The sequence below is a fragment of the Procambarus clarkii genome, chromosome 49, assembly GCF_040958095.1.
Source record: "Procambarus clarkii isolate CNS0578487 chromosome 49, FALCON_Pclarkii_2.0, whole genome shotgun sequence".
In the NCBI taxonomy this organism is placed as follows: domain Eukaryota; kingdom Metazoa; phylum Arthropoda; class Malacostraca; order Decapoda; family Cambaridae; genus Procambarus; species Procambarus clarkii.
The window spans coordinates 26,440,840-26,453,013 of NC_091198.1; the positions used below are offsets into that span (position 1 = coordinate 26,440,840).

Sequence of the window (12,174 nt, forward strand, 5' to 3'; positions counted from 1 at the left end):
ATTTGACACTTGTTCTAACTGTTCACGCTGCACACGATGTTTTTAGATGTTTGCATCAGCTTTGCTGGTGCTCGCTGCTGCTGTGGGTTCAGCTGCTTCTGAGCTGGTGCTGGCTGCTGTTGTACCAGTGCTGGGTACAACTGTGCTCGTGCTGGGTACGGCTGTTGTACCAGTGCTGGGTACAACTGTGCTCATGCTTGGTACGGCTGTTCTCTTGCTGGGTACGGCTGTTCTCGTGCTGGGTACGGTTGTTCTCGTGCTTGGTACAGCTGTTCTCCTGCTGGGTACGGCTGTTCTCGTGCTGGGTACGGCTGTTCTCGTGCTGGGTACGCAGTTCTCATACTGGGTACGGCTGTTCTCGTCCTGGGTACGGCTGTTCTCGTGTTGGGTACGGCTGTTCTCGTGCTGGTTGATTTTCTGCTACTAGTTCTTGCAAAATATTGCTTCATTTTTGGCATTAATAAGGCACTATTAGTAAGCCCCTGAGACATTTTGTTTTATAACCAAAGAGCTGTAGTAAAAAAATGGTCAATTCCACGATTATTCTTCCACCGGCGGATAAATACTGTACGTCAATCGCAGACAAAGCTAAGGGCACTGGGTGCATACTGTACGAACGCAGACTAAGTCTATACGTACACCCTTCAGTAGGCTGGTGTTTAAGCCTGATCCAATAACATAAATTTCTCTTAAATATTCAATTTACATCAAATTATATATTTTTGGGTTATATATTTAGTTTAGCAACATTATTACGATAATAAGCGCTATAAAAAATACTTATTTTGGAACTGATTTATTAATTTTATTATTTCGAAGCCGTAGATCGCTGAACTGTGGCGACGAAATCGAACACCACAAGCATGGTGTTGTATGGACAGGGACTAGACCTGTTCACTCGTGCTGGAGTTGTGCTGCCAATAACGTGAATAATTTCTCAAATAGGAGATATCTATCTTATTGCAGTATATTTTTGGTTTTATTTAGTTTAGTTTAATTAGGATAATAAAGAGTTATTAAGACACCAGTTTTAGAAATTATTTATTAATGTGAAATGTTCAAAGCCATGGGTCATTGAACTATGACAACACAGACGAAAGTGAGTGAAACCTCACTGTAAAGTGAGGTTTACTGTACAGTATTCCCTTATCTGTCCACCCTCACTCGTCTTGTTTCATCACAGAAAATGTATATAAGAAGATTTCAACATATTAGCTAGCTATTCACGCTTCAGCCTTTAAATTAATTTACAAAGATAAATGTGCCACAAATCGGTGAACGAAAATCATTGAAACTCAGTCGTTCACTTGTGTGGACGACTCTGGCTGGTGTTTGGTTAATATGCGTCACTTCTTGTGGACCATTCTGGCTGGTGTTTGGTTCATATGATTCACTTGTTGTGTGGTCCACTTGTGTGATCCAACTTGTCGTATGAGGGAATTATTAATTGTAATCTGTGATAGAATGAAACAGTTTTCCACCACTCTGTGAACTCTGTCCCAACATCGTAAGCTTGTGGACCACTTGTGTGGTCCATTTGTGTGATCCAACCTGTCATATGAAGGAATTATTAATTGCAATCTGTGATGGTATGGTAAAGTTTTCTACCACTGTGAACCTTCCCAACATCGTAAGCTTGTGGACCACTTGTGGACCACATGTGCGGTCCACTTGTGTGGTCCACTTGTGTGATCGAACTTGTCATATGAAGGAATTAATAATTGTAATCTGTGATAGAATGTGAAAGTTTTCCACCAGTCTGTGAACTCTGTCTCAACGTCGTAAGCAAATCCGAACATCCTCCGCTTCTGCGAACCATTGTTCGTCGAACCGGGTGAGTAAATCCGGCCTGAAAAGTGTGCGAACTAGCCGGAGATTCGTTGAATCGGGGTACGTTGAATCGAGGTTGTACTACATATGGAGCTCTATGGGCCTACTGGGGACCACGAGCCAGAACCTGGCCCCCTCAGAAGAGGCAAGGGGAGCAATGGCCTATAGAAACCCCTGTGTGATTGGAAGCATTCTATGTCTGCCATCGACCGGGTCAGGCACCCAGAAAGATAAGCATCCCAAAACAAAACCCTATTCTGGTGAAAATATTGCTACCAAAAGCCGAACAAGTGAATAGAACTCCCCTAAACGAAACCAGCAAACGATCATTATGTCACACGTCATTGTGCCACTGTCTGTGCAGCTCCCCCCTCCCCGGGAGGAGGAAGGGTGAGCCCCAGACCCCACACTCCAGCTATCCACCCTTTAGTTCTTAGGCTGATGCTAGAGGCTCCGGTCATGTGCTCTGGCTCCAGACATAGTTTCAGCACTGTGCTTTGAGTGTGGGGCTGTCTTCTAGGGGTGCAAGAGCCAGGAGTTATTCTCCAGTACTCGGGCTGCATGCGCCTAGGGTTCCCTTCCCTAGGTTCCCTGTAAGTACTTCTCTAACACCTGATTCCTCTATTTACCTCAGTAAATAAATTTCTGTGAGGTCCTGTTCCTGTCATCTAGTGTGAGTTGCATTCCAGTGTTGTAGTTAAGATATGATATCAGTGAGCTTAAGTGTTTAAAGTTTGTGAAACCCATGAAATGTGGAGTATATGTGTATGCACAACATTGCCAAGAACACGGTAGATCCATGGTATAATTTAGTATTTTATACTATACGTATAATATTCATATTCTGATCCACTCACTCCAAAATTTGTGTAGCTGTAATGTGTAGATGTTTGTAGATATTTGGCCTCCATCTGTATATCAAAGGAAGGATGTTCTATATATGTCTAAATCTTCATCTATTAATGTTCTATCTCTACAGGTTCATGAAGTGTCACTCCCGGCATTTTGCCTTCGACATGATGTTGATGGTATCTTATGGCAGCCAAGTGGAGTTGACACCTTCACTCATGTAGCCACCTTCAATGCCTTTGGTTATGTGAAGGCCTCTAAGACCATGGCAAAATTTACTTGTTCTTCTGCAGGTGAGCTCTGATGTTATTCTTTTCTGTACTGTATATGTTTTGTAGGTCTTCCTTGATGGGTGCCTGATGCTAACCACCTGGATAGCTCCATATACGTCACACCCAGGCCTTTGCAAGTCATTAAAAGCCTACCAGGAAACAGATGGGACAACATGGTCCCTCCAGACATATGTGCAGAAAGTAGGGGGGGGGGGTTGCTGGATTGCCTTAACTTGAGAAATAAGCCACAAGAATGGTTGAATAAGAAATAGCAAGGAAGATGTAAACAACTGTGAAAATGAAACAAAGAGTAGTATGGTCATTTACAGGCTGAAAGTAAAAAAAAAAAAAAAAAAAAAAAAAAACGTGAAAACCGCTGATCGGAGGGAGGGAGGGAGGGTTACCGGGAAGCCTCCAGGTCTCGGCCAGAAAATGGGGTTTCATTATATTCAACCCTGGTTTTCTGAGGGGAGCCCATTCGGGTCCCTGGAGCTACTTAACCAAAGATAAAACAAGAGTGACTTACCTGGGAGGCGGTTGCCACTCGCTCTTCAACTCAAAGTCAAGACAACTGTTTGCAACTGTTGACACATGTCGGACTAGGGCCAGGAACATTGACTAGGTAGCGAGCGGCCAGGAACATTGACTAGGTAGCGAGCGGCCAGGAACATTGACTAGGTAGCTAGTGGCCAGGAACATTGTCTAGGTAGCGAGCAGCCAGGACCGTGTTCGACCTCCAAAAACACTGTGCTCGAATGTCAACCCACAAGACATGTTACCAAAGACTGCAGCCAACGCAGCAAACTTACGAACGTCATGGGCATGAGGATAGACCGCAGGCTGGCTGGACCGAATAATCCTGCGGACGACCTGGGACACCTGAACTCTGGAACAGGGAAGAAGGGAAACTGGGTCAACTCAAAGCACGTCCTCGGCCACCGAGGCCGTGGCGCACAGGTAACAGCGAAGAGCCGCAACCGGACACAACACATGATGCACCCCCGGCTGAACCAACCAAGCACCATCAACCCAAGGACCCCCTCCCGAAAGCAGCAGTCTGATTCTTTGCCGGAAAACAAGGAAACGGCTGCAAACGGACAAACCTACCACCAGGACCAAAAGAGCAGAAACCTCTGTGCCGGAAGAGAGCATGAAGCTACCCAACCCGAACCCCAGAGGCCAATGTCAACAGGAAATAAAGAGCCTTCCCAAAACAATCTTGACCCGAAGGGGCCACAGCAAACTGAGAAGAGAGAAAAGAGAGCACCCAGTCCAACCATCAGGATGACTCGGGCAGCGCATGAGCAGGCTGGAGGTGAAACATCACACGAGGCACCTTGTGGAACATAGCAGAAGTTACATTCCTCCCAAACGCAAGCTGAAGCTGCTCTGCCAGCGCTGCAAGATAGGAGGTGACAGTATTTGGCTTAAGATGATGGTCCTGAAACAACCAAAAAAGGAAGGAAACATTCATGCCATGAAACTTGATCATACTAGCCACCATACTGCTCACCATACAAGTGGTGATAGACCCGCATCAGAAGACCAGACGCGAAAACTTGAGATGATTGAAGCAGCTACATAACAGTCTGGCCCGATCTGCTGAAAGAGGTGGAGCCGTAGGAAGACCCTTGGGTTCGGACATCGAACAAGCAGCGCCTGAAACCAAGGATGGGCTGGCCACCAAAGGGCCAAGAAGACTACTCTCCCTTGGTAAGTCTCCAAGTAAGCCAGGACCTGGAGCAGCCGTGGAACTGGGGCGGGTGAGGGGGGGAGGGGAGGAGAGAAGAGGTACAGGTAACCCCAGTCCTGCCTGAAGGCATCGACCCCGATGGCCTCACAGTCGGGAAAAAGGCACCACATATACCAGGAGATGCCTCGACCATGCCGACGGGATGAGGTACATCTCCTGTAGCCTGTACATTCAGCAGAGCCAACTGAACGAGTCAGCGTCAACCATCTATTCTGTGGATAGTGGAATGAACCGGGACAGGCTGTCTGCTAGGATGTTGGACACCCAATGAACGTGAACAGCCAGGAGAGCCAAACCCTGAGAAAGAGCAGACGAGTCACCCGAAACGACCAGCTCCAAAGAGCCAAGGACAGCATCAAACCCCCGCGGTTCAGGCAATGAACCACCAGAGAGCAGTCCGAATGGAGCCAGATCGTCGATCTGCGAGTCACCTGAACCCTCCAAAGCAACAACCACACCGCTGCAAACTCCACGCACCATGCTGTGGGGCCCGACAAAAGGACGAACCCCACCGCTCCTGACCGGTCTGGTGAGCACTGGTCACAAAGCCCCAGCCAAGAAACAACGCGTCCGTGAACACATCGAGTGAGGGCACAGGCAGGCACCAAGACACTGAACTCCAAAAAACCTGAAGTGGAAGCCGGTGACGCAGCAGCCGACATATTAGGGGGGCGAGTTCCAGGACGGCTGTCGCCGTCCTGGAAGCTGAACCAAGTGATTGCGAGAAAGGTGGAAGGGACGTTCCCGAAAGAACCACAACAGCCGACGAAGCCAAACCCGGCCGGCAGGTAAACCAACACGGCAAAGTTCAGACTCCCGCACAAACCCTCGAGCAATCGCCGCATGACCCAGCACCCCCCCCCCCCCCCTCCAGAAACAGGCAAAGGCGGGACCGCAGCGGCAGCAGAGCCACCGGAGGGAGAGGCAAGGAAGCTGTCCGAGAGTCCCGCACAAGACCTAGCCAAGACCAAACCTGAGAGGGAACCAGATGGGACTTCCTCCAGTTCATCACTAACTCGAACCCGGCAAGCTGGGAAAGAACGAAATCTCTGGCAAGCAGACACGAGGACTGGCTGGGAGCCCATACCAGGCAGTCGTTCAGGTAGGCCAGACCCTGAACCCCTAAGAGACGAAGTTGGCGCCACCACGACCCGGGTAAAGGGGGTGAAAATGCGAGGTGCCAGATTCAAGCCGTAAGCCTGACACTCCACAACAAAACCGAGCCAGTCCCTGAACGCCGCATGAATTGGGACGTGCCAATGCACATTCCGGAGGTCCAGGGACACCTGCCAAGCGCCCGGCTCCTAAAGAAGCCCGACCTGGGACAGAGTAGCCATCTGAAAGAAAGGGCAATAGACCTAGGGGTTCAGATGGGACAAGTTCAGATTGAACCACAGGTCCGCGCAGCTCTGTTTCGGAACCGGAAACAGGAGGGAAACCCACCTGAGGAATGAGGATGTTTCGACCACGCCCAAGCGAACCCGCTCCGCGATGACCAACAAAGCGCAGGAGAAGAGGCTTGCCCCCTCCTCCCCCCAAAGGAAGAGGGGCGACCCAACACCACCGCAGGCCACAAGAAACGACTCAAAAAGCTCACAGATCGTGGGATCAGGTGTGAGTAAACAGCGCAAGCCTCCTCCCCATCGCCTCGTCAATGAAACGAACTGCGAAATGGCCGAAGCCCCTTACGAGTAGTCGACTTACAAGCAGAGCGGTCACCACGCCGACCAGTCGTCGTCAGTTCGGAAGGCTCCACCGGCTTTGAATCTGGCACCACTGGCCTACCACAGTGGCAGGAACCACAAGCCCTGGCACGACCCTTCCGGGAAGACCACCCACGGACCCCCTGGAGAACCAACAGGTCCAACATGGGACGACTACTAGAAGAAGACGCCTGCAGATACTGCACCACCGCAGACTCTGCAAGCAGCAAAGGGCAAAAAGGCATAGAGAACCTAAGAGCCAGGAGCCCAAGCGGATTCAAAGGACTGAGCAAGCACCGCCTGCCAGCACCTTTGACGAAAAAGAAAAGAAAAGAGACACCTCTTCCCGCAGGATCGGCACAAACAGCTTCAACAGAGCAGTTGATGCCCGCACTGCCGAGACCAGCGCACCAGACCCAGGATCAGCCCCGAATGCCTTGATGTCCTCAAGCCAATCCAATGACAGCTCGAGTAGGGAAAAGAAATGCAAGACTAAAGCCAAATGGCCTTGGGCGCACAAGTCCTCATCAACCAGAGCAGCCGAAAGAAAGGGTAACCTGCACGTGAAGCTATACCAGGCCAACATCCCAAGGAAGGGCAGGGGTGAGGAAACACGCATTGAGGCACTCAAACTCGCCCCCCAGGTAAACCTGAACAACCGTAAGGGCATCTCACCACTCAAGCGTGTGGGACCGACAGAATGTATGCCATGCCCCCAACAAACAGATAAGTCAGTCTGCCAACCAGGACAACTCTGGAACCTCGTAATGCACCCAGTAAGGAGAAGAAGAACCGATCTCAAAAAAAGGCAGGATCCATTATCGAGGCGTAATCCGGGTCGTGCAGGAGATACTCCGCAGTGGCCTCCCGCAACTCATGAGGTAGGATGCGGGGGGCCGAAAACGTCTGGAAAGACAGGACCAAAGTACCCAAGGGAGCCCGGAACTGAACCCCGGGAGGGATTGATGCCATATCAAACGGTTCTCAAGGAGGGGGAAGGTTCCTCACTATCAGGACTCGGGCCGAGCCGTCCTCCAAACCCTCCGCCTTAAGAGAAAATGCAGAAGCCACCAGAAAAGCTGGAGCCAAGGGGGCTCACTGGTCACACCCGGAACCATGGGCTTGATGAACCGGCTCGAATGCCTCCGTCGCCACACCGAATGGGCCATCCCCCGAAACTGCCCGAATCACACCACCAACTAAACCCTGTCCGGACTCTGAAACCCTCAGGCTCTTCGGAGCCAGAAGCAGGGGGATGGGGGGAACAGGGTGAACAATAGCAGGGAAAGGACAAGGGGGGCACGGACGAAACTAAAGTCAAGGCGATTAAAACCCCCTAAGTTTGGGTCCCTGTAACCAAAACGGGGCAGCCTCAGGGCATTGTGGTGAGCAACCAACTTAGTGTGCAGCAGCAACCTTTAACACGTATGCAATACCGAAGCCGCCTGCACCCGAGTAGCATGATCAGTGGATTGAGTGAAGTAGAGTACATGCAAGCAACACCACTTGCAGGACTCCGGGTCGAAGATGTCACTGACCGAACAGGCAGGATGACCGAGGCATAACAGGTACCTTACATACCTTGAGGTTACCTTGAGGTGCTTCTGGGGCTTAGCGTCCCCACGGCCCGGTCATCGACCAGGCCTCCTGGTTGCTGGACTGATCAACCAGGCTGTTGGACGGGCTGCTCGCAGCCTGACGTATGAGTCACAGCCTGGTTGATCAGGTATCCTTTGGAGGTGTTTGTCAAGTTCTCTCTTGAACACTGTGAGGGGTCGGCCAGTTATGCCCCTTATGTGTAGTGGAAGCTTGTTGAACAGTCTCGGGCCTCTGATGTTAATAGAGTTCTCTCTCAGAGTACCTGTTGCACCTCTACTTTTCAACTGGGGTATTCTGCACATCCTGCCATGCCTTCTGGTCTCATGTGATGTTATTTCTGTGTGCAGGTTTGGGACCAGCCCCTCAATTATTTTCCACGTATAGATTATTATGTATCTCTCCCACCTGTGCTCAAGGGAATACAGATTTAGGCTCTTTAGTCGGTCCCAGTAGTTTAGATGTTTTACTGAGTGGATTCTAGCAGTAAAGGATCTCTGCACGCTCTCCAGGTCAGCAATTTCTCCAGCATTGAAAGGGACTGTCATTGTGCAGCAGTACTCCACTCTAGAGAGCACAAGCGTTTTGAAAAGTATCATCATCGGTACAGCATCTCTAGTGTGAAAAGTTCTTGTTATCCAACCTGTCATTTTTCTTGCAGTTGTGACGGCTACTTTATTGTGTTCTTTAAAGGTAAGGTCTTCCGACATGAGTACACCCAGATCCTTTACATTGCCTTTTCGTTCTATGTTATGATTTGCCTGAGTTTTGTACGTGGTTTCCGTTTTTATATTTTCATTTTTTCCATAGCGCATGAGCTGGAACTTATCTTCGTTAAACACAATATTATTTTCTGTAGCCCATAGAAAGACCTGAACTACATCTGATTGGAGGTTTGCCGTGTCCTTTATGTTGCCTACTCTCAAGAAGATCCTAGTGTCATCTGCAAAGGATGATACAGTGCTATAGGTTGTGTTCTTGTCTATGTCCGATATGAGGATGAGAAAAAGTACTGGAGCAAGCACAGTACTCTGGGGGACTGAGCTCTTCACGGTTGATGGGCTGGATTTTATTTTGTTGACTATTACACATTGGGTTCTGTTGGTCAGGAAATTGTAGATCCATCTGCCTATTTTTCCGGTATTTCCTTTTGAACGCATTTTATGTGCAATAACACCATAGTCACATTTATCAAAAGCTTTTGCGAAATCTATGTAAATTACATCAGCGTTTTGTTTGTCTTCCATAGCATCTAATGCCATATTATTGTGGTCCAGCAACTACGACAGGCAAGAGCGCCCTGTTCTGAAACCATGTTGTCCGGGGTTATGGAGATGCTGTGATTCCATGTATTTTGTGATCTTACTTCTTAGCACTCTCTCAAAAATTTTTATGATGTGCGATGTTAGTGCTATCGGTCTGTAATTATTTGCCTCTGCCTTATTTCCTCCTATATGGAGTGGTGCTATCTCTGCTGTTTTTAGTATGTCAGGGATAACGCCAGTATCTAGGCTTTGTCTCCACAGAATGTGAAGGCCTGCGATAGTGGTTTTTTACAGTTCTTGATGAATATGGAGTTCCAAGAATCCAGAGTTCCAATTGGTGCAGAGTGCATAGGCATACTGTTTATGGCTTCTTCAAAATCCAGTGGGGATAGGGTGACGTCTGATATATGATTTGATGTTGGTATCATATCCATGAAAAATTCATTTGGGTTATCAATCTTTAGTGTGTTCAGTGGCTCGCTGAAAACAGAGTCGTACTGCTTCCTCAGTAACTCGCTCATTTCTTTGTTGTCATCAGTGAAAGTTCCATCTCCTTTTCGCTGGGGCCCGATACTAGATGTGGTTTTTGATCTTGATTTTGCATAGGAGAAAAAATATTTTGGATTTCTCTCTATTTCACTGATGGCCTTTGCTCTCTTTGCCTCTCCTGGGTTTTGTATGATTCTTGTAGCTTGAGTTCAATTGTTTCTATTTCTCTACCTAATCTTCTTCGCCGTTCTTGAGATAGGGTGCGACTCTCAAGTTATTCCACGATTCGTTTTCTTCGCCTATAGAGGGAACGACGTTCTCGTTCCAATCTGCATCTCTTTCTCTTTTTTCATAGGGGTATGCGGTTTGAACATATTTCTAGTGCTACTGAGCTTATTTTTTCCAAGCACTGGTTCAGATTTGCATTTTCTAGCTGTTCTTTCCAGTTTATTTCTGTGAAGTCCTGGTTTATTTGCTTCCAGTTTATCTGTTTATTATTGAAGTTGAATTTGCTGAAATCTCCTCCACCGGGAATCTGGACTGGTTTTGAAGGTCTATTCCCCATGCTTGTCAGAACTTCAATTGAGTTGTGATCTGAGTAACAGGTATTTGTAATCATTATGTTCCTGATCAATTCATCATTATTAGTGAAAATGAGGTCCAGCATGTTCTCCTTCCTAGTTGGTTCTACTATTTGCTGGTTTAAGGCAAACCTGTCGCACATCCGTAGCAGGTCATTTGCATGTGCCTGTTCATTTAGGCTACTTCCTGGTATTCTTTCTGATATTACTGTATTAGCCAGGTGCTTCCATTTCAGATGCCGTAGGTTGAAGTCCCCAAGCAGGATGATGTTCGGGGCTGGATTTGTGAGGTTTTCCAAGCAGTGTCCTATTTTCATTAGTTGGTCTTTAAACTGCTGAGGGTTTGCCTCTGGTGACTTATATACAAGGACAATAACTACATTTAGGATCTCTATTTTGATTATCAGCACTTCCACCATATCATTTGAGGTGTTTAGCAGCTCAGTACAGATGAGTGTGTCTTTGATGTAGAGGCTGACCCCACCCTGTAGCCGGTGTTTCCTATCACATCTGAAAAGATTGTACTCTGAGATCCATATTTCACCATCATGGTAGTCCTTTGTGTGAGTTTCCGTTAGGGCTGCAAACACTGTATTTGCCTCATGAAGGAGACCATCTATAAAATGAACTTTGTTGGATTTGCGTGTTTTTATACCCTGAATGTTGGAAATATAAATGATGTTATCGTGTTAGTGGAAGTGCTGGATGCTTTACTTGCTTTACTTGGTGTTAATGTCTAAGGCTCTGGTAAGGAGGCCACTGTGTTTGCGTCCTCTCTAGCATTTGACTGAGTTGGTGGTAGCGTCTGGTCATTTTTAGCCATTCTTCTCCTCCTCCTCTTGCTAAAAAATTATCCCAGTCAATGGAGTTGTGGCTGTTTTCATAATGGCGGTCTGTCGGTTTTATTTGCCTGGTACCTCTTATATGAAAAACTGGACATTCAGCATTGAAACACTCTTTCCTGTCTAACGAGTTCTTGCAAATTTCTGGGTGAAATAATTCACAGCGTTTGGTACATTTACCTGTATTGAGGAGGTTTCTGCACTTTCTAGGGTGTTCGTACTTACATATTCCATTTGTTCTTCCTGATATCCCATGTGTACAGGTACCCCATTTGTAATACCAACAGATTTTGGGTCCTTGTTTTGTTTGTTTCCCTTTGACAGGGACCTCACTCTGCTGCGGCATCCCCGACACTGTGCTCTGCTCTGGGGCCTGCGACTCTGCGCTCTGCCCAATTGTCCCCGACTCCGCGCTCTGCCCAGGCGTCCCCGACTCCGCGCTCTGCTCAGGCGTCCCCGACTCTGCGCTCTGCTTAGGCGTCCCCGACTCCATGCTCTGCTCGGGTGTCCCTGCTGCCACTGAGCTCTGTGCCGCATCTGGTTGTACCTTGGTGTCATGTACAGTTTGTTTGAAGACATTAGAAATTGCTATGCAGGCATTTATTAGTGATTCTCTGTTTTCAGCGGGAGTTTTATCCAGGATTTCCATCATCTTCAAAAAAGTTACATCATCCTTTTTGCAGAGCCAGTACACAGAGTGGTCACTGGGACCATTTCTCCTTGGATTATTAGTCATGTTGGCACATCTTTTGTGTATGGCTGCTGAACAGAGTTGGTATTGAAAGCTCTGTTGGTAATCTACCTTCATGTTGCATTCTATGCACGTTTTTATCAAAGACATTTTTGTTGAACACTTTTGTTCAGTGGTGGTAGTGCTTATAAGGTGGGGTGTTGACCGTTGGGGGTTGAATGTGGGTGTTTACCAACTTGAGACAGGCCTGGAGGAGGCTGTATGGACGGGCAGTGTTGCTAACACGTGTCGCAATCTTAATTT

General features: G+C 47.9%; 1 protein-coding gene across 2 annotated transcripts in view; it reads left to right on the top strand.

Annotated features, from left to right (window-relative positions):
• The window catches only part of LOC123763243 (nudC domain-containing protein 1), a 280,109-nt gene that overhangs the window by 236,976 nt on the left and 30,959 nt on the right, over window positions 1–12,174 (top strand). For both annotated transcript variants that reach the window (XM_045750346.2, XM_045750347.2), the window contains one exon: window positions 2,810–2,972. In XM_045750346.2, the coding sequence (XP_045606302.2) occupies window positions 2,810–2,972 (163 nt within the window). The remainder of the gene's footprint in view (window positions 1–2,809; window positions 2,973–12,174) is intronic.